The sequence below is a fragment of the Ammodytes marinus genome (assembly GCF_949987685.1).
Source record: "Ammodytes marinus genome assembly, chromosome: 13".
Lineage (NCBI taxonomy): Eukaryota > Metazoa > Chordata > Actinopteri > Uranoscopiformes > Ammodytidae > Ammodytes > Ammodytes marinus.
The window spans coordinates 10,540,340-10,564,400 of record NC_137217.1 but is presented as its reverse complement, the minus strand read 5'-3'; the positions used below and the strand labels follow the sequence as shown (position 1 = coordinate 10,564,400).

The 24,061-nt window shown below is 42.7% G+C and overlaps 1 protein-coding gene across 5 annotated transcripts in view; it reads right to left on the bottom strand.

Annotated features, from left to right (window-relative positions):
* Positions 1–24,061, bottom strand: part of oxr1a (oxidation resistance 1a) — a 76,544-nt gene that overhangs the window by 16,467 nt on the left and 36,016 nt on the right. For 3 of the 5 annotated variants that reach the window (XM_080039980.1, XM_080039982.1, XM_080039983.1), the window contains exons 3-7: positions 18,378–18,485; positions 16,697–16,810; positions 5,002–5,154; positions 3,566–3,750; positions 1,800–2,407 (exon numbers count right to left, since the gene is read on the bottom strand). In XM_080039980.1, the coding sequence (XP_079896106.1) occupies positions 1,800–2,407; positions 3,566–3,750; positions 5,002–5,154; positions 16,697–16,810; positions 18,378–18,485 (1,168 nt within the window). The remainder of the gene's footprint in view (positions 1–1,799; positions 2,408–3,565; positions 3,751–5,001; positions 5,155–16,696; positions 16,811–18,377; positions 18,486–24,061) is intronic. The other 2 variants (XM_080039981.1, XM_080039984.1) reach the window with 2 other exon arrangements.

The window sequence follows — 24,061 nt, the reverse complement described above, 5'->3', positions numbered from 1 at the left end:
TTCCGCTGCTTTGGTCTTTTGGGGGAGAGAGAGAGAGAGATCCTTTTTGGAACCACAACTATGGACACAAGTGAGTCAGTGAGCCTGACAGACCGAGGTCACTGTTAGATAACAAGACCAAAACTGTGCCATCCACATACTGATTAAAAATATGCTCCCGTGGCTGTGTATACTTTAGCCTATTAACAACTAACGGCATAGTATTTGCTAGCCATTTTCTCTTGCTCATTTTAGTAACTACATAGGTTACCACTAACTGTGCCATGATACAATTGAGATTATGGACTGTTTTAAAAATACTTCAAAGATACTCTGACATCTGTTATTGGAAAGCTTCGGATACTGGAAAGTGCTACAGCTGGATGTCAGGAAATCAACCCTGGTAGACAATGACGTGATGATGTGACTTCATTATTCACTTCGTTATTTTTTTTTGTGTCTGCATGAGACAGGTTTCTGCTGACCAGACAGACAATAATGTCCATTAAAGGGCCACAAATCCTTTCACTGTCATAGATAAGCTATGACTTTATGTTGATGTATACAATAATGGAATCAATGGCTGCCTGGACGGAAGAACATCATTTTCTGCTGAACATGTTGGGCAATAATGTTAAGTTCTGTACAAGAAATGTGTAGTAAAACTGTGCTTTTGTGTGTTTTCTTTTCAATGGCACCAGATAATTTAATGTTGGATCACATCGGGTGAACTGTGTTGATTCATGATTCATATGTGAATCAGTGCACAACAGTGTCAATAGAATTAGCCTTGTGCGATCTCAGTTATGTCACTGGCTACTTGATAGGAAGATTCCCAGCTAGTGGAGAGTTGCTTGGAGAGCCTGGGATAAACTTGAGGCTTGTAGCATTTCTTGTCATTGAATCTTCTGAGAGGTTTTCAATTCAAATCTGGCATACAAATAAACATTATTTGAAAGTATGTAGTAACTACACACAATGTTATAAATTGTGTTTTCCTTTAGGTTTTATGTTACTGGAGTTCTTGTTACAGAGTGTTGGAATCCAGCGTGGGATGGACCGTGGTATTATCCTTTCATCTTAAACATGGTGATGAACACAAGCCTATACCAGTCTTTGAGGGAATTTAGTATTTGTCTAAATCCACATGAAAGCGAAAGCAGGAACAGCTGTCAAACATAAATAACACCTCTGTGGATGCTGTCTCTGAAGGCGTTTTTGATGTTTCGTGTTTCATCGCAACTGCGTTCTCCCGTTCGCGTACGAGATGTGTTTGTGGCACTGTGGCGTTTGATAGGCTTTAGCTTATCGGCCAGAGGAGTGGCCCAGACCACCAGCGCCAGAGATCAAAGGGCCGCATAAAGCCCCATGAAGCCCCGCTATAGCTCCACATAGCAGATAACAGAGAGAGGCTGCCGTTTCCTTTTCCTCTGTATATTTCAAATTACTAGCAGAGTGGAAACGGAAAGGTTATCAGGAAACAGCACGAGAAGTGACTCTGAGCAGAGAAACTACACTTTGATAGTCTTTAGAAGAATAAAAAGACAATATGAGGACAGATTCATGTACCATACCTGTTCTCCATAAGGTTTAAAGATATAGTGCGTGACTTTGTTGCCCCCATGAGTCAAAAAATGTAAACGCTGCCATACTAGTCTGAAATACAGAGAGTTTTGTGGAGCGCATAGTGTTAATCCCATTTGTGGCAACTCGTTTGGCAATGCCTTGAACTTAACTAACATTCATTTATATGAAAAAAGTTACGCACTATAGCTTTAAGGCAGACCCTTTCATAACAGTTACTAAGTAAGTGTGTTTACCCTCGGCGGAGTTCTGCGTGCCGTCCCCTTGCGTCTGCTCTACATTCTCCTCCTTGCCTTGTTGCATAGTGTCCGTTGTGGAGCCGTCCGTCCCCTCGTTGGCGTCCCCCTGTGGACTGGCTGAGACGGGGGCGGTGTCCGTGGCTGAGCTTTGGGAGCCTGGACGAGAGGTGCTGCCGCTGGGCTCCTGGGCCTGGCTAGTGCTGCTGCTGGTGGTAGTAGTAGTAGTGGGTGTGCTTGGTGCCTTCTCTACACTGTGCTGCTTGGATCCCATGGGGGACTGGCTATCCTTTTCTGTGGCAGTGTCTGGTGGATTGTCCTCGGCTTTGTCCCCTGCGGCTGTCTGGTCAGGCTCACTGCCTGGGGCCTCGGTGAGGGTCTTCACAGACTCAGTGGAAGCCCCGGAGGACTTGTCCAGACGCAAGTCCTCTGTGGACGCCTGCTCCTCCTCCCGTATGGGGGACAGGTCCGGCTCGGTGAAGACGTCTTCGGACACAGAGCCCTCGGTGCTGCGCGGCGGGGGGGCCGTACTGACGCTGTCGTCCCTCAGGCGATCCCCCGGCTCCTTCTGGGAGGGATGTCTCTCAGTCGGAAGAGGCTCTAGGTCACTGAAAAACATGAAAGAGGAAGACGGAAGACACCTTCAACTCATGATTTTACACAGCAGATGACTTAAGTTGTTATGCTTCAATCTGTAATATGATGCCTTGTGTGGCTTCAAAGACATATTCTTTTTATTATTAGGCCAGGAGGGTCTAATGAGAGACATAAGTTGCATTATGGGAAATGTAGGATGCCGTGGTTTTGGAGCTTGAAAATACAAGGACTAATCAAAGTCAAAGTTGTAAAACTTATAAAGCAGTGGAACGCAAATGGACCAAACCCTAGGAAACAACTAGCATTAGCACTCCACATAATGTCATCCATGTCACTTGTTGCCCCACTGTCTGTCACAGAGAGAGAGAGGACACAGACAATGGACCACAGCTGAGAGAACAGCTGGGCCCAGCGGCACACCAGTAATTTGCTACCACAATAAACTGATCTACGGGCAACGCTCCACCAGCAAAACACAGCACTGCTCAGACCGGGCCATACTGCACCAGCTAAAATGACTCCGCAGGGTTCCTCATACTACACCATATTTGTCCTTGCATATATCGGTCTTCCACAACACTGAAAACAGTCCAAGTGAAGCAAAATGAATAAATAAATAACAATCGGATCTGATCTGTGGGAGTAAACACAAGTGAATCCTCTGAAGTGGCTGCTTCCTACTGCACTAACAGTTGAGCATTCAGAACGTAGGAGGGGGAAGGCAGACTTGATTAACCCTTGTCTAATTGCCGTTTTGTTTTTTCAAATTTTGGCACGTGGGAGAACAGAATGTAGAATAACATATTTTGGTTTCTAATGCCATCGGACCATGGGTGCAGCGGACAGTGACATAGATCACATTGAGGTTGCTAAATTGCTGTGAGTGAAATAGACACGTTCAATTTCACGGTGGAGGACGATATAAAGTCTTACTATAAGCATGTGCGTAGGAGTAAATCAGACTTAGGAGTTGGTGTTTACAAGGTCATGTACTTTAAATAATCAAAGTACTTTTAATAAATAAGTGCAGTCATTAAAGGTATTTTCCATACATACTACAGATGTTGTCTAAAATACAATGTGTGTGTGTGTGTGTGTGTGTGTGTGTGTGTGTGTGTGTGTGTGTGTGTATGTGTGTGTGTGTGTGCACCCATGTCTGCGTCTCTTACTCGGGCACAGCCTCTCTGATCTTGACGTCAGTGATCTCCTTGCAGATGCCGGCAGACTGCACTTCCTCCAGCGGACACATGATGCCGTACTCCTCACAGCCGTGCTCCTGTACCAAGGGGTCCATCCGGTGGGGGTCAAACATGATGTTGTTGGGTGTCACCAGCAACACCCCGCTCACTGCACCCTGAAGTCAGCACAGGAGAAAGAGAGAGAGAGAGGGCCATGGGTGAGGAACGGCTTAGCATGTTTATGTACCATCGAAACATCATCAAATGCATATCAAAGCCACGTAAATGATTGGAGGCCAAAATCCATTTGAGACCGCAAATGTCCTAAATCAAGTAGAAGTTATTGACTGCCGGCGCTGACCACAGTGCTTTCATTTGGTACCTGGGAGTGAATCAGCAGCGGTCAATACCATGGATCTGTGTATGTACAGTATGTGTATGTTTTAGAGCAGGACAGCAGCCTTGACAGAGCATTACAATGTATGTTGGCACATACGCACACCGTTGTACAAAAAATTAAATACATGAAGAAAATAAAGAAGAATGCAACACTAAAATTAATTGCACTGAAGGCCTTGTAAGCTTCTGGATTTAATTAAGTCCGTTTTCAGCACTTTGTGGATGTGCAGACTCCCTGCTAGTAGGTCATCTGAACCACTTTAACTATAATCTGCAGCATTAAACTACAGTTAGCAGGAGATATGCTTCTATTCATAGTATGGTTATTTCTATCTGCCCACACATGTATCCACAAGTTTATAAAAACAACAACAAACTGGACTGCTTTCTAAATCAGTTGTGAAAGATTACAATGCATTTCGGAGTAATGACTTTCCGTCAAACTGCCTTGCTTACGTCTGATTCAGTTAGCGGTTTCATAAATGGTGTAAATTGCAGATAATACAGCAGAAGGGCACATAAATAGAAAGTGAAACAGCAAAAGAACATTACGTTTTCACAGTTTAAGCACTAGTAGAAAAACATGCAGAACTTGGGTCTTGGTTTGCTCAGGTGGAGAACTTGACATGTTCGCGGATTGTTTTTTGTTCTACAGTATTGTGAAATAATACGAAAATGGCTAAATGTCAAACGAAGCACTTGAGCTTTAACCGCATGGATGGATTACAAACAACTGAAAAAGTTGAACAGCTATACTGTGCAGTTTCTTTTAAAATTCACTATTTTCTTTTTTTTTGTCAAATAATTTCATGTTTAAACAACACTCATTTTGAAATATAGAGTGTGTTAAGTACCTGCAGCTGGCAGCTCTGCTGTTTGTTTACATGTTTAATTGGATTCTTCAAATCCCACTTCTCTCTTTCCATCTGTCGCTTTTGGGGGCAGGTTTTATTTTATTTAACTACAGCTCCATCTGCAACAAGAGCCCCTAAATCATAAACAGGAGTATCTCTCAAACTGATTCTCACCTTGCCATCAGTGATGTACTTGCAGTTGATCTTGAGGAACTTCTCAGTGAGGGCCTCTTCCTCCTGGGAGGCGGATGACACCACCCTGGACTGGCGCAGGGCAGAGAAGACTGGAGGATGGACACCTTCTGGTCTGTGGGAGCCATCAGAGTCCTGGATGGTAGGATAGGTTGGGGGGGGGATTGGACATCATTTGGAAAAGGTAGGAAAAATACACTATTAGTCACTCAGGACATACTTTTATATTACTCGATTATCATCTGTTCTTGAAGCTGAACTTGTTTGTCCATAATAAACACTGAAGCGTACATTTTCTAGTTAGGAGTTAATTCAAATGAAGTAATGCATCCAAATCTAATGAAGGAAAACCTTTAAAAGCTGTGTTTAACTTTCTCCTGTTGCCAACACACAAACATCTATACAAATGCATCATGTGTAAAACTCGAAAAAATAAATAATGAGCACTGTTGAAACAGGCATAGCGCGGCTGACTTGGTAATACATGGGGTTAGTGCTACTTTGTGCCTCATTTCATCATACGAATGCGTCTGAGCCTGTGAATGTATTATCTATATATACATGGCTGTTTTCTGCACAGCAGGACAATCAGGTTAAAAGAAACCCAAGGACGAGCCAGATGAATGAATGCGCCCACTGTGTGCTGGAGCGTCACACGAGCAATTAGATGAGAGACATTCATATGAGACTGAGGATTTAATTATATTGCTATTAGCATGACTTTTTACTGATGTTTTGACACACAAGGCCATTAAAATAGGGGGTGGGGGGTATCTGCAGTAACACACTGTACACACGACTGATAGTTAGATTGTTTATTCAGTTTAGTTTATTAAATCATTTAAAATGCCTTTGTTGTTGGTTGTTTTTCATCTCTTCTGTTGATACTTTAGGTTTGTGATGGTCGGACTTCCTTTTTTCATGGTCTTCTTGGGTATGCGGTGGTGGTTTGCCGTTTTGTTAGTCCACAATCTGCCATAAGTTCCACAGCTTTAACTAATGTGAATTATGTTGTTCTATAATAGCTATTATCATGTTCTATAATAGCTATTATCATGTTAACACATACACTCTAAAGCAATTTTGTTGCTGCTTCTTTATCGTTGTAAATCAGCATTCTGCTACAGATGGTGTGTCTGCTGGGCTTGAACAAAAGGTGTGGTGGGTTTGGGCATTTCTATCAGTGGCCTGTTGCCATGCGATGTCAGAGCCATGGTGAAAGACAAGAGTAAAATCTGTCTGAAAAACTGTAAATGGGCCGTACTTATATGCTGCTTTTCTGGTCACACTTGACCAATCAAAGCGCTTCACACTGCTGGCACAATTACCCACTCACACTCACATATTCACGCACTTATGGCAGAGCCTGCTGCCCATCAGCAATCATGAGGCTATGATCTAACTACATTTTTTTGGCCTCTAATTTACCATTCACACACACACACACACACACACACACACACACACACACACACACACACACACACACACACACACACACACACACACACACACACACACACACACACACACACACACACACACACACACACACACACACACACACACACACACACACACACACACACACACACACACACACACACACACACACACACACACACACACACGGGTCACTTCCATATTTGGCAGGAGATCAAACCACCAACCATGCCATCAGTGGACGGCTGCCCTACCTGCTTAACCACAGCCGCCCCCTGTACACAGGGAGAACTGGCCAACTGGGGGACATTTTGTGGAACCAAGGTGACTGTTGGTGCGAATGACTGAAGGACACTCTACAGGACGGACTGTCTGTGACACTAAAGGACATATGAAGGTGTCAGATGAAAAGCGAAGGATAGGAGAAGTAGGAATAAGACAGGAAAGAAGGGAGCCCAAACCACAGCAGAAGCTCCTTGAGAAAGGAAATCAGTGCAAAGCTGCTGTGGAAAAAATGAAAAGACAAGGAGATAAAGAGAGCTAAAGGCAATGAAAGAAAATGAGGACGGAGAACAAAAGGGAAAAATGAGGACACAGAGAGAGGAGTGTGTGGGAGTTATCATCGAGGGGATGATATGGACTGGGAGGGTGTCAAAAGCCACTGGAGAAGTGAAGCGGAGAGCAGTGAAGAGAGCCCGTGCCCATAACAACTGTCTGCTGTCCTCCTTGACACCCACCCCCACATCTCCCCCTCTCTCCGGTACGGTCCACAAACAGCCCGCAGCTACACCGAACAACACCAACACAGGCAGCCCAGACACTGGTAGTCCAATCTGTTACAGCCAAAACAAAGGAGAAGAGAAAAGGAAACTAAAACATTTGAAATGGAGACGAGATGAGGAGCTGAAAATAAAGTTTCAAGAACAAGCTTAAAGCTATATTGCGTAACTTTTTCGTATAAATGAATGTCAGTTACATTCAAGCCAAACAAGTTGACACAGAGTTGATTAAGCCTATCAGCTCCACAAAACTGTATTTCTCAGTATGGCAGCGTTTACAAACTGGTGTCACCCTCTGACACTGGCGCAGGAGCTCAGAAAAATCCCAAGAAGAGTATATGAAATGTTTCAGTTCTACTGCTAAGAAAAAACCTGGACGTACAGCAGAAGGTGTGAAATCCATGTGCGATCACCGTAGGTTTAACTTATGAAGATGTGCCCATAGTGTTGTTGTAATTCCTCAGAATTCCTTGGGGGCGACAGAAGTTACGCAATGTACGTTTAAAGAAAATCTTTAAAGGCATCTGTTGTTGATGCATTTCCGATCTGAGGCCAAGCTGTTGAAGATGAGGACTATCTGTGTTGGTACTTGCCAGTTTAAATCATCTCGTCATCCACATAAACTAAAACACCCCCTCACCTACACAAATGCACTTCATCGCTCCACTTCCCCGCCAACCAAGTCACTTCCAATCGCAATGACTCATTCAAGCTGGCCCCTTCTGCTCCGGAGGTTGAATATGAAAAGAGGAGCTGCCTTTTTCCACCCCAAAGATAAATGAAAGTTAACGACGACTGCAACACACCTGGGACTAGAAACACACACACGCTCGTCCACACGTGCAGCACACACACCTGGGCGGCCACATATGTCAGAGCTTGTCCTCCCCTCATTGAAATGCATAACAAACACACCGTCTTCCATTCACTCTCATTAAAACTGGCATCGCCTGAGAAATGGGTGTTGTGACACCCATCACACGACCCACACGGTCCACGGAACACACTTGCTCTCTGTCAGCTGCTCATAGAGCAACGCATAGGGGATAGCTAATGATTTTCCAAATGTGTGACTTGCACAAAGCAAAATGAGTTTGCAACTCCATTTGTACATTATATGGGACGATAATTGGCTGAAATCAGGTGATAAACACAGTGAAAAGAGTAAACAACAGTGAGATTAAATGGGTCTGTTTCATTGGCTGCCAATGGTGGCATATTGTCAAAGGCTGACAATCTGTCCTTTTATTCCTCTTTCAACAAAATACTTTGAAATTAAAGTAGGAGGGGAGGGGGACAAACAAACCTTGGCTCACTGTCTAAATTGTTTCATTCCACAAGGTCACAGCCTGTGTGTGGGACATTATAAATTCTTAATTTCCACCCCCAGGCATGATTTAATCTCTTCACACAGAACCTGCACAGTCATGCTGCATTGGCGAGTCATCACCTAGTCCAAACCTCCAATCGTATGTCGAGTGGATGGAGCTGCCAACTACTCTCTCTACCCCGTGGTTCCCTGTCGGCTACCTGCGCTGCTCACTCACTTCCTGCATCACACCGCTGTTGGCTGCTAAAGTGTACATTATTAACTCTGACTTCTTTATTTATCCTTTGTTAACTGGCTTGCTGAAAAACCTTTAACATTCTGTCCACTGACCAAAATAACTTTAGATCCGTCTGGTATCGTTAGTGTTTCCAAACCCTCACACAGAGTTCTGGGAGGCGTGTAAATCAGATGATTTGACTCTCCATCTGACACACACACACACACACACACACACACACACACACACACACACACACACACACACACACACACACACACACACACACACACACACACACACACACACACACACACACACACACACACACACACACACACACACACACACACACACACACACACACACACACACACACACACACACACACACACACACACACACACACACACACACAAGCTGACCGATCAATACAGTTTTCGGCTGAGGAAGTTAATGCAGCATCTCACCGGCCACAGCCAGCTCACATATTTCAAGTGAATATTGCTTTTCCTCAGGCTTTGCAGCTTCCTTTGCTTCCACTAAAAATCCTCTAATATATGACCTGTGTTTGTCCTGTGCTGTCCTCCGAGGCATCCAATGTTTTCTCAGCCGGTGTTTGAGTGTGGGCACCGTGAGGGATGAGACTAAACTCGCCCGTCTCTTTATTATGCCCCATATTAACCCTCCACTGCGTACAGACTTTTCATTTCAATTGCTGAGCACCGCGGTTAAGTAAAGGTGAGGTAAGGTAACAGACAGTGAGGTCTAGAAAAGAGTGAAGAGCTAACACAACTCGACTTAAGAATTCTACAGTGGAGGCAGACTTTATTTGACCTCATTTGAGATTGGCAACAACTTCTTTCTCTGTCCTGAAGTGACCAGACTCCAGTCAGTGTGCGTGTGACTTCAAAAAAGGGAAAGGAAAGAACACAGTGCAGCAGAGTGGACTATAATCCGAAGATGAAAGAGCTGCTGTGCTGGCCTCAGACAGGTGTGTGTGTGTGTGTGTGTGTGTGTGTGTGTGTGTGTGTGTGTGTGTGTGTGTGTGTGTGTGTGTGTGTGTGTGTGTGTGTCTGTGTGTGTGTGTGTGTGTGTGTGTGTGTGTGTGTGTGTGTCTGTGTGTGTGTGTGTGGGGGGGGGGGGGGACGAGGTGAACAGCTGAGGTAGCAAATGGACAGGCGAGATGCTGGGCAAAAATGAGGCCTGATGGGGCCACTAAAGAAGCTGTGCTCTGAGGGTTTGGGGAGTTGGATTGTGCGTGTGTGTGTGTATGGTTGTAACAGTGTTAGATGACAGCTGTGGTGGGGCTAAAGAAATCAATATCCTTTTTGTTTCCAACCAATATTTCTCTCAGATAAAAGTAGAAAAGAAAAAAATGATCTAGAAGGAAGCTGTGGCCCGAGTGAATAACGGCTTCCATCAGGCCATATTGTGGCAGTGAAAGACAGGGGGGGGGATATATATGAGCAGAAAGAGATCAATAAAAGGCATTCGGCAGTAGTTCATATAAATGAAGGCACCTCATACATGTGCCATATCTTGAACAAATCCGGACAATTTCCCTTTAAAATGTTTTACATCCTGGTTGCATTTGTCTCCAGGTCATAATGAAGATTCCAGAGAGGAAGTTAGCAGGTACCGCCCAGGCTTTGACCTTGACAGTGACACATGGGCCAATCAGAAATCAATACACACGGCTCCACCTTGTGGGCATGGCTGTGTTCTGCAAGAGAGAGCACAACATGGATGGGAATCATCAAACGTCTGCAGCTCAGCCTCCAGTGCAGCCTGTACTGTAGTTCTCACCCACAATTACAACCCAATGCCAGGCAGACACCCTCTGAGTTCATTTAATTTATCTGTCATGCCGAAAGAAATGGAGACCAGCTACAATTGTGTTAAATCCAGTGTTATTATCATAGATAGTATATATTATATATATTATTACACATCTTAGGGATTTTAAAAAGGCAAGTTGCTAGCTATGGTGCCCCCCTCTTTACATACCCTTTGTTTACATACTAGTTTACAGAGCCTGGGCTGTGTATTAACACCAGATTCTTTTCAGTGCACACACAGTAAGGACAGGTGTATTGTGCCAAAACACATTCTCCAGAATCCCTGACTCCACCTTTAAGTGAGATGACCACAAGCCTACCTACGTACATCATGTGGTGCCATATATTTATATAGGTAATCTAAACTGATTCTACTTCCTTCATTACTAATTTTAGATCATGCCCAGTGGAAGAGAGGAAGTAAGGAAGGAGGGAGGCATAAAAAGGTGCCAAAAGAGGAAGAGAAAGAGAAGGTCACAGCCATGCCACGACTGTGAGTAACCGTGTGTGTGTGTGTGTGTGTGTGTGTGTGTGTGTGTGTGTGTGTGTGTGTGTGTGCGTGCGTGCGTGTGTGTGTGCGTGTGTCAGTATGAGCACGAGGAGGGTCTGAATAAGACAAAGAGGACGTGCCTGCCCACACAGATGACCAGTGAGCAAGTATGCCAGTGAGCCGGTGGCTGCCAAATAATCTATCGACAGCGAGACCGCCAGCCGGAAAGTCAGCCAGCTAGCCGTGCATGCACTCACGCACACACACACACTGTCATCCAGACAGCCAGCCAACGATCCATGCCTGCAAGATGTGTTACTTTTTGCTGCCAATACCAGCAGGCCAGCAGGCAGACCGAGAGCGTGAAGACACTACAGAGCTTCCTTATCTGGCCTCTAGCTCCATCAGAGAGACACGGAACATCATGGCTGGATGCTTAACAAACTTTCACCATGCTAACTGGAGCGTGGACAGTGTTGTGTAACAAGTGCATCAAAGCATATGATGGATTCAAATATCACAGTTGATACTCAATAGACTTTCGGACACTTTCCCCTTCTTGTTTCCTACAATGGAAGTTGAAGGGTGTTCATTCAGTAAGAGACAAACAGTACATGCTTATATTTTGATGTTACAACATGGTCTGGTATGACCACTAGTGGACTGCGGGTAATGTTAGCAATCTGCCCAATGTTAACACTGGCTACTACTACTTTTAGGAAGACAAATTCTGAAAAGAGAAGATTTTCCTAAAGACGGCAGCAGAATCTGACCCAAATATGCTGTTCCTGGGTGTGACCTTGAGCGTGCCTCATTGTTTATGGGCCCTCAGGTTAAGACTTTGAAAAGTCCCTAGTCCGTTACTAAAGTGTTGACACATTCACATGATTTTAGTTTCAATGCAAATTAACTTTCACATTACATATAGGTCAATACTACTAACTCTGTTATGTTTAATGGGTTTGATTTGTATTTTCTAAGGCTATGTGAACATCTAGTAGGCCTTTTTAAGACATCTGGAGCGGAATCTGACACTTTTTATATATCCTGAAAGAGAAGCATCTGAAAGTAGTTTCTCTTCAGAGCACTCACCTCTGTCAGGGTTACACACTAGCTATTTGCTGCTTGCATTGCTATTACTGTACACCTCGCAGAACCATTTTTTTTTGGGATAATATCCTTATTGAGACTTGCACGCCTAGCACCAAAAAAAGGCTTGTAATTATAAGATGCTGGGGATTCTGGAGATTTATTAGTATTTCTTTTTAAAGAAGCCGAGCGAGTTATTAAGGTCCTTCCTATGGTCTCAAAATGAAACTGCACCTGGATGCTGCTTGCCTCTAAAACTACCAAGTGCAGGCACACACACACACACACACACACACACACACACACACACACACACACACACACACACACACACACACACACACACACACACACACACACACACACACACACACACACACACACACACACACACACACACACACACACACACACACACACACACACACACACACACACACACACACACACACACACACACACACACACACACACACACACACACACACACACAACGCCTCTGCAAACACATCCACAGTTGGCACAAGGGATGAGGTAATGTTCCCTCCCTTCTTCCTTTCCAAGCACACTTCCTCTGTCTGGAATAATTGCTGCTGTCTGGTTTGCTTGTCTGGAAAGAGAGAGAGAGCTGCACCGTTTATTAATTGCTCTAAACATCTGACGCGGCATCACTTTTAAAAAGGCTAAATTTCTCTGCAGTCACATCCCCACAAGTTTCTTCTGATCCTTGCCCCGTCGAGAGCCGCCGTATATGCTCCTGTTCTCTCGGCATGACCTAAATAGATAAGTAGTAAATTAACTCTTTTATGTTGGCGCGCTACGGAGAAAGGGATTGGCCAGAGAAGGTTTGTGGCGGGAGGCTGTCCGTACTCAAGTGGAGCAGCAGTGAGTGACAGTAATGGCGATGGAGACGGCAGTATCCATGTTCTCTCCAAAGTGGCAAAAACAGGACATCCTGTTGCCATGGAGACCAGCCAAACAGTCATGTTTTCTTAAGGGACCACTGGGCCTGAGCTTCCTGTGGTGCTCAGTGATTGGCTCATTCACATGCTGCAGGCACGGCTCCTAAGGGACAGGGCTCCCATTGCTGCTGGACTGAGAGCTGCAGGAGACAGGATGTGTGTATGGCTGACTAAGACACACACACACACACACACACACACACACACACACACACAGTGTGTTGTCACTTTTTTTTGTCAAAATCATGAAAAATCTGGTGTTGATCTACTACCTAAAAAAATCTGGTGTCAATACGCAGCCTAGACTCTGCATGTAAAACACAAGGTATGTAAACAAAGGGGGCCCACTGTAGCTAGCAACATACCAGTTTACAGAGCCTAGGCTGTGATTTAACACTAGATTTATTTTCCAGCGCACTAACAGTACGTACAGGTAGCGGATCGTGATGAGATATTTACCGAACAAAAATTCTCCAGATTTGCGGACTCCACCTTTAAAAGGGGTAATTTAGAACGTGTTTTTAGTACATACCCCGACTAATCAACATATGATGACATGCACTGAAACCCAGTGGCGGTGGTCAGAAATACTTCTTGTAAAGAAATCTTGGCGTTGAGAAACCACAGTGATGAATCAAACCCCAAATGCTATCAGTGGCTTGCATACCAATTAAGAGCCGAGCATTAGCAGAAAGGTTTTTTTTTAATAGCCTATTTCATAAGCCCTCTTTTGTTCAGTAAAAGCTGCAGCAATTTTACTTGTCAGCGACATGTTTTAAAAGGACCACAAGCTGTTTTTACATAAAAGTCTCTCCAGATATCTATTTCTCCCTCTTTAAATCAATGTGACAGCATTATTAATGATTATAGCATGGGCAAGGTCAAGGTCTATTTTAGAAATATAAAAATATGAAAGCACATATTTAAAACGCATATTTTGTGCTGTCTTAAGGAAGGAAATTAAAACAGTTAAATGACCTCTATTAAATAAATTGTGTAAAATTAGCCTGATTACATTTTGTTAAAGAAAATTGCAAGACGGAGAAAAATCTTGTTATAGACACAGTATATGTTAGCATAATGCTGTGTTATAGCAGCTAACTTCGCTACTCTTCAAGGCCAAGTTTGACCAGTATTGTCCGAGATGGTTGGATTTCTGCTGAGCCTTCAATTACTTATCAATGTGTGTCAGACAGTAATCTGAGTGGAGAGAGCAAAGGCATGGGGAAAGAACAATAGAACAAGGTATTGGCAAGAAAAGATAAGACCTGGTCAAATAAGTCCTTGTTTTGAGCTGCTTTGACCACTCAATCTGGGGGGAAAAAAGACAAACTAAAGATTGCTCGTAACAGGTTAGTCTGGGTAGAGTTGCATTTACCTAGATTCCTGCAGACTTATTTGTTTAATTGACATTTTCAAGATCAACTATGATTTAATGTCCTCCTTTTCATCAAGTCAACTAAACTAAACCTTCATTTCCTGCAATCTTACGTAACTTTTTTTTTACGGTTTTGAAAGCACAATAGTGGGAACATACTGGGTTGATGAACTATAAGAGGTGCGGCTCCATCACACAGTGCCATTATTATTGTGACGCAACACACTTGTCCTTGCTTCTGAAGGGGTGTGAAACACAGTACACAGTACATCACGTCTTGTCCTGTTCTGGGAAAAAAATATAAGACAGTATTCATTGTCTGACCTATCCTTGTACATTATTGGCACTTCTTTTCTGCCCTTGACAACATGACACATCATTCCGGATGTTCACCTTTAGGCTGACAATGAACAGAGCTTTAGAATGTGACAGCGTGTGTGTACAGGTGAAACTCGAAACATTTGAATATCATGCAAAAGTTCATTTATTTCAGTAATTCAACTTTATAGGTGAAAATAATATATTATACAGACTCATTACATGCAAAGTGAGATATGTGAAGCATTTATTTTTTTATAATTGTGATTATTATGGCTTACAGTTTATAAAAACCCCAAATTCAAAATCTCAGAAAATTAGAATATTACATAAAATCAATAAAAAAATTATTTTAAATACAGAAATGTCGGCCCTCTAGAAAGTATAATCATGCATATGTACTAAGTACTTGGTTTGGGCCCCTTTTGCATGAATTATTGCCTAAATGTGGCGTGGCATGGATGCTATCAGCCTGTGGCACTGCTGAGGTGTTATGGAAGCCCAGGTTGCTTTGATGTGGCCTTCAGCTCGTCTGTATTGTTGGGTCTGGTGTGTATCATCTTCCTCTTGACTGACAATAGTCCATAGTTTCTCTATGGAGTTCAGGTCAGGAGAGTTGTCTGGCCATTCATGCACAGTAATACCATGGTCAGTCAACCAGTTACCAGTGGTTTATAGCACTGTGGGCAGGTGCCAAGTCTAGCTGGAAATGGAAATTGTCATCTCCATAAAGCTTGTCAACAGACAGAAGCATGAAGTGCTCTAAAATCTTCTGGTAGATGGCTGTGGTGACTTTGGACTTGATAACATAGTGGACCAACAGCAGCAGATGACATCATACCTCAATATCGATACCTATTACTGTGTTGATTGGCCAGACAACTCTCCTGACCTGAACCCAATCGAGAAACTATGGAGTATTGTCAAGAGGAAGATGATACACACCAGACCGAACAATACAGACGAGCTGAAGGCCACTATCAAAGCAACCTGGGCTTCCATAACACCTCAGCAGTGCCACAGACTGATAACATCCATGCCACGCCGCATTTAGGCAATCATTCGTGCAAAAGGGGCCCAAACCAAGTACTTAGTACATATGCATGATTATACTTTCTAGAGGGCCGACATTTCTGTATTTAAAATCCTTTTTTTATTGATTTTATGTAATATTCAAATTTTCTGAGATTTTGAATTTGGGGTTTTCATAAGCTGTAAGCCATAATAATCACAATTGTAAAAAAATAAAGGCTTGAAATATCTCACTTTGAATGTAATGAGTCTATATAATATATTATTTTCACCATTTAGGTTGAATTACTGAAATAAATGAACTTTTGCACGATATTCTAATTTTTCGAGTTTCACCTGTATATGGTGGCAACATAGAGCTACAGAGACTGTTTCCCTGTTGTTTGTATGTGCAAGTACTGTGCTGAATGTGTGACACTGTGCTAGGCAATAGGGTGCCTTTGGCTGTAACAGCTTCTGTTGCATGATCTCATGAGCCCAAACAAAAGGAACAAAAACAGGCAAATTAGGCTTGGGAGGTTGAATCAATACCCGCTAAAAAGAATAGTTACATTTTCTTATTTTTTAAGCTTGTTGCCTCACTCTCGGCTTCAAGACAAGGGCGACAGAAACCATTTCTCTGGTCTGACTATTCTACAAAATAATATATTATTTGCTGCAAGAAAGTTTTATCTCAAATTCTGCCTGCTATTTTGGCACCAATGTCCTACACTTCATCCTTAACATAAAAGGCACCACCAGGGTTAGGTTAATATATGTGGACAATAGCAGAGTGTGTGAGACATCAGATCAACATACCGTCACCTTCTCTAAATCAGCTTCTGAGGAGGTGGGAGACAGGGGGCTGATGGGACTGAGGGAAGGGGAGCTTCCAACACTGGAGACGTACTCGGGATCAGGAACGTACAGAACCTGCAAACACAATCCATGGCTGTATTTACACAGGTCGATGCCTGGGAGTAAACAGGCATCGCTCAACACACACACACACACACACACACGCACACACGCACACACGCACACGCACACGCACACGCTTGAGAGGAGAGATTAAAGAGTATCTTTTTCTCGCTCACTCACTCTCACTCTAACACACAAAAACAAACAAACACACACACACACACACACACACACACACACACACACGTAATGCATATGAAAACAGACATATCACAAGTGTGACAAGGCAAATGAAATGACAGTGTTAATAGCCTCATGCTATTGACAAGGACAAATACAGAAAGGGAAGTGTCTGCCATGATGGTCAGTCAAGGTGTCAGATTTAGCAGTGATGGGAACATGGTGTCTGATGCTTTTCATGAAGTTAGAACACATGCAGTGCAGTCTATGTAGGCATTTCAGTTAGTTCCTAGTTTAGCAATACAGATATATATATGTTGAGATTAAAGAACTGGAAATGTAGTGTACTCTTTGCTTAAATACATATTGCAATACAGGCATAGCAAAGGTATTCCTGAATGTTTTGATATAATAACCAGTACAATGAATACATGTGCAGGGGAATTCATGGTTGCTAAATTTGGACCTACACGTCTATATTTAGCTATTTAGGTATGGCCTTTAAATTTAGTGCTATATATTGTTTCTGTTTTTAAATTTAGATAGCACATTTTTGGCTTGTACAAGAAGTTAGGAGATTAAATAGCATTCAAGAAACAGCCACATGGTTTGAAAAAAAAATAAGATGTTTAATGTTGAGAAATAACAAAGTTGTTTCACAACAAAAACAGTTTATTGTTTCAGGCGTGGAAGGAGAGGAAGATTGATTGTTCAGTAGTAAGTGCTTTCAGCACCCAGATTAGCAAACGTGGCATGTGTCCATCCGTCTGGATTTAATTTTGAGGACAAGAAATACAGAGACAAAATATCCGTTTGGATGTTTGTCACTTTCCCCCTCATTAAAAAAACAGACTTACAATTGTGTCTATTGCTCACAAAAATTAAAAGGACAAACATGAAAGCCAGGGAAGATGGCAGTGTGTTTTGGCATAGCTTGTGTCACGATGTCAGGCCTGAAGCATCTTTAGGAGAATTTAAGGTTTACAGTAGCCCACATATTATTATACCTTTTTAGAAACAAATGCAATGAATTGCATCCTAATGGGCCAAGTGACACTGTAATTAGCAGACAATTAAGTGGGGATACAGATAGTACGGATGCAAACAATGAGTCACAAAGTTGCTCTGAGAAAGTAGGAGGGTAAACCCATGCAGCATGTGATGTTCCCAAAAACCCAATCTCCACTCTTCCCGCCTAAGTTCCCATACATACATACTGTGTAGAAAATGATTGTTAGTTCAAGGCAAACCACTGAGACTCCATTATGAACTGTGATAGAGTTATTTAGAGCCAACCCTGGCTGGTGAGATGCTGTTAAATGTGAGGTTGCTGTGGGACAGTGGTGAAGTGATGCAGCTGAATATAAATATCAGTGAAGGCGTGCACGGCGGTTCACACCTGGCCTGGCACCACTGCTCTGGAGAACAGCTTGTTCAGCTGAACCAGTTCGTTGGGTGTGGTGTCAAACTTGAGCGAAATGCCATTCAACGTGTCCCGAGATTCCACCTGGACCATAGGACAAGAGAGAGGAGACAGAATAAATCACAGGCCTGCTTCTGTTCAGGGCATTCCCATCAGACTGTACACAGGGAAGACTAGGAGATGATGGAACACAGGCGGTTAAAGACGGCGAGAGACATGTTAGATTTATTTTTTTGCATGTTAGATTTGGGGATGTTATGCAAATTAAGGCTGTCAGCCGTAGAGCAGGAATAGCTCCCCACGGAAAGCAGTGTGGAAATATGAAGTGACATGAGCGTCAGCAGCAGTCTTGTGTTGTTCTTGTGAACCAAACATGTAGCAACATCTAGCTTTTTTCACTTTGAAACAAACAGGACTCTTTTATTTGCAAAAAGCATCGGGCTTCAACTACGAATGAAAACTATTTTGGTCATTATCAATTTACCTCTCAATTACCGTTTCAATTATTTTCATTTTGTCCATAAAGCACCAGATAATGATGCACAAATCCCATTATTTATTATCATCATTATTCATTACCATGATGTCATGTTCGGCGCCATGAAGTGCATCATTTAAGACCACTTTTACAGGATTCTCATTTTATAGAGTCCTCTGGAAAGTTTAGCCAGAAGCATAGTTTTTATTCCTCTCTATCCAGTCAGTGGAGCTAACTAGCTTAGTAACTAAGGGGTGAGGTTAAGCGAAAGGTATTTTAGCCGACCAAAAGTTTAAACCCAAAGATATTTAGATGTTATTGATATAATGGAGCAAAGGAGAGGGACACAAAAAATTACGGATTACATTTCGTTACAATTTTGAACCTGAAAATGAGCATTATGTGACCTTTAATTGACTCTTCTATTCTGCACTAACTAAGTGATTTCATTGGATCTCTCTGAACCATATCAAGAGAAAAACAATTAGAAGAGGAGGTAGCCTGTCATGTTAGTGGAGGCTTAACGTAACCTGTTGTGGTAACACCCTGTGCACAGCTGCTGCACCATGCAGTTTGACACAGGTGGATTAGCTTGTCTCCACCAGTTAAAATCCATACAACAGAGACGTGCTGCAAGTGTCTAAACTAGTTAAGCATTTAACATGCCCAATGGGACTATCTCTACCTCCCTTATATGGATGACTGCCATGTAAGAAAGAGCCCCGCATGTGTGTGTGAGGTAGGCAGAGTTAGTGAATAGATTGAGCACAGGGGAGAGAACCCCCTGAAAAAAACAGACAGGCAGGGCTGACTCTGAGCTGTGTATAATTAGGACAAGATAATAACTCTGTGGGTTTTAGTGCAACAGTCATGGGACAGCCTTGGTGGTTCTCACTGTAAGTGTGTGTGTGTGTGTGTGTGTGTGTGTGTGTGTGTGTGTGTGTGTGTGTGTGTGTGTGTTTGTGTGTGTGTGTTTGTGTGTTTTGTTCTGTGTGCAAACAGTCCAACAAAAATATTAAAGAATGACAGCTTCCCAAAATCGTTGACATTAAAAATTGTTTCCAGGAGGATATTCTTAGGCAGGCAGGCAGACAGACAGACAGACAGACAGACAGACAGACAGACAGACAGTAAGGGTAAGGGTAACCAGGACAGACGAGCTGGAACATTGCACACAGAGTCACTGTGTGTGTGAGGCAGAAACACATGACATGTTCAGGATCTAGATAATCCTCATGTCAACACATAACCAATAACAACATCGAGCGGAAGAAGCAGGAAGTACACTCAAACCTAAACGCATACATAAGCAAGCCGTGAATTTTGTCACTGTAAATATCACAAACATTATCTTGCACTAACTCAAGCTCCAAAAACAGACCATTTGTTTCTGCAGGTATAGCAACCGAGAGTCATTGAGGAGTGAGAAATGAGAAGTAAGGACTAACATAGGATCAATAATGGAAGGTGACATTTTTTCTATGAAAGGATTTTAAAACACAGATTTTTTATTTTAATAGAATATGTTGTGTATTTCCTCTTTTCTCCACTTATATAAATTAGTTAAAAGAATACAGAAGAAACACCTGAACACTAATCACTATAAAAGTACAGCAAAATCAATATTGCTCTGTCACTTATTTTCTTCTCCATTGTTGAGCTTTAGGAGTATTCTTCCAAGACCAATATAAAGTTTGGTTTTTAAACTGAAAACTGTCCACAAAAAGATTTAAAAATAAATCCAGAAATCTCAGCAGATGTGGTGAGTCATTGTTGTCGATGAACAATTGATGAACAATTCTTTCACTACGGGTTATTTTCTGCACATTTTCTCCCTGTCCCTTTAAATATGGTCTGGACAATGAAGACTGAACTAGTTAAGGCTGGAACAAATGTAGGCTGAGAGAGTGTGCTAAAACACAGGCCCTACGGGACAACAGACTAATCAGATAGGAGGTCAGTCACGCTGCAGGGATACCGTCTCCCTGACTCAACAATGTGTGCAACTTTGTTTGGACAACAGTGAACAAGGCAGAAAGCGGTTATGCATTGTGCAGTTATATGGATTGGGTGGGTTATCCTGTGCAGGGCTGAATAAGACAGAAATGTCACTGGCAGAGGGTTCACGGTGAGCACAACTTCACTGCAGATAATGATTGGACGGGTGGGATTGACTGTTGCAGGCTGCTAACTGATAGCAGATGGATGTCACCAGATATAAAAGGTGTATTCAGTGATTCTGGAGAATGCTTGTTGTCAAAATCACTTTTGGTCAAGATCAGGGAATATCTCAACACTCAACATTGTCTCCAGAATTGCTGACTCCAACTTTAAAGAGGACCAAAGGCAAACCTTCAGTCTCCCATCAAATGGCGCCACTGACAGTCATGCATTAAAAAGAAAATAACTTTGATCCCTCATCAGTATTAGAGTAGGAAGTGATAAGTGAAAAATGATCACCACATTATCCAGTTTGCCCTGTACATGGGCTGTTCTCCTTGAAGGGTCAAGATGAAGGTAAATAATAACAGCAGTTTGCCAAGATGATTAAATTGTCCTTCAACTGGATTAAATGTTAATTTGATCATTTCTAGACAGAAATCTAATAAGAGGCCAACGTTATATTTCAAAATGCTAGTTGATACCTTTAGATTTTCACTGCTTGTCCATCATACCACATTTAATTCAATCATTCGATCAAAAGTGAGATCAAATAAATGGGCCGCTCGGACAAAGCTCAAGGACTCATGGCTGTGAGTTCTGAGAAACGCAAGGTCGTTCTTCATGAACAATACACGCCATTCTAGTCTGTGCGTAATATAGTCTACGCTACGGTGTAGTAGAAAAAACAGGGAAATGATCAGCTGCCAAATTCAAACATTTGGAACGTGTGAATATCATCAGATGTAGAGTCAATAAGACACTGCATTTTCAGCAACTCAGGGTTTAGGAAGGACTGGGCAAAGTGTGTTTCTGGTGTGTGTAGACCTGGCATTTTGCGTGAGGGTTTGTAGTTAGTAACCTAGTTATAGGCAGAACATAATTATTTAAAGAATTCAAATCATACAACCCCACCTCAAAAATACTGAACTATGCCTTTATGTTCTGTTCATGTAACTACTGGTATCCCAGATTTTCCCACTATCCTAGTTGTGCTATGTAAACATCAGATCCCTGTTTCAGAAAACTGCTCTGATGTCAGTTTATATAGGAATGAGATAGAGTAATTGGGATGTTGAAAATTCAAAGACCTGTCTGTCTGTACTGATGCCGATGATTAAAAAACACCTCGACACCATTAGAATTATATACAAGGAGCCAGAAAAAACAGGTTTCTTTAGGTTGCCTGCAAATGTCATATCCCAAATAAAAGCACACCACATGAGTGAAAAGGGTGGCACTAGTTTGCATGGAAGCACACCGTCGGATATTGAATTTGTTTAGATTTTAACTAGACAAATCAAGTAAATGCAAACCAAGGTCCGGGCAGTGTGGTGAAAAAAACAACAACTAGAAATTACCTGGCTGCCTTTCACCACAGAAACTAAAAGAACTCCATGATGCAAAAACAAATAAAATATACATTGGGAACATGGTGACAGGTTTGTGGCTCCCAAACCAAACATCTCCTCTTAACTGTGTCCTAAAAGCCTCTTTGAAGGGAGTCATGTGAGCTTAATACAGTAAAGGTGCGAACACACTGCACACCGCCGCGCAGCGAGTTTACATAGAAAGTCAATGTATTTCGCGTATTGTACAGCTAGCAGTTTTGCTTTATGAACCAAGTTAGCACCAGTTAGCTTGGGTAAAGCACCATCAGCACAGCAGACTGGTGCTCTCAGCACCGGTTAGCACCAGCGCCAGCATATCCCAAGAGTAGGAGAAGGCTACTCTGGTCGGGCGGCAGACACAATATGACCCAATATGATCACGCGGCACGGAACCTGCGATTCGCGCGGCCAACCGCCGCACCGCGGAGTGCAGTGTCCTCTCTCAAACAGGATAGGAGGTGTCGGAGTGGCAAGGTCTTTGCGGCTCCACAATGACATGCTGCACAAACTCGCACTCAGTCACAACACAGACATACAAAGCAGGATGATAGCTTCAAAGTATAGGCTAAACATTCCATATCATTACTGTCATTTTTCATTACAGATCATCAATCATCCCATCCTGAAAGTATTTACCATCCCCTGATCATTCCTTGTGTCCCTGCGATGTCCTTGGGACATGGCTGGCATTTTAAGATTTCTTTTTATTATTATTATTTATTTAGAAACACAAGGCGTCAATAATCAGCAGGGCTCCTACAGTGTTAGAGCCTTTTCATCCGGGGGGCTTGAGCGCAGAGCATCGATTCTCCCTAGGTACTATTTGCTCCCGACTCATCCATGAACTATTTATTTTTAGCTTTATGGCTCCTCTGCTGCAAAGCCGGCCTATAGGACGACCAGGTTTACAGGACACAGAGTGTTGCTAAAACAATGTTCACATGATTCTCTGTAACATAAGGTCAACTATTTTGCTTACATTGCAGAATCCTCCTGCTTTTCCCTCGGAAAACAAAATATTTGAAAGCTCAGCCTGACATATTACAGCTGCTTGCTCTTGTAACACACACACACACACACACACATATGCTGTGGTAGCTCTTGTATCAGCAGAAGTGCAGCCAATCAATATGGAGGAAGCATATCTGGTGTTCGATAAAGTAAACACTGGCAAAGACAGATAGTGGGCTGATCTTGGCACCAAATGTGGTCTATAAATAGTATGATTTAAGTATGCCTATTAGGCTTGATTAGTCACTTCATCTCCATTATGTTAGCAACACAACAGGTTTTAGTACGTCAGAGAACCACCGAGGAACCGCCGCTAAAACGATGCACGTGAATGTGACTCCACCAAACCCGAGAAATGCAGCCTTTGATCGTACTGTAAGAGGAGCTATCGCTAACTCAGTTAAGTAGCAGAGGACGGGGGACATGCACATGTGACCCACTGATAAAGACCTGTTATTGACACATTGACAACAGGACCGGGGATGGATGGATGGAGAAAGATAGAAGAGTATTCCCAATCAGGATCATAGCCACTAATGACAGGTGCACTCTTCTCATCCTGTGGATCAATAACACCCATTATTCATCTCAAATTGGGGATGAATAATTAAGCCTCTTCC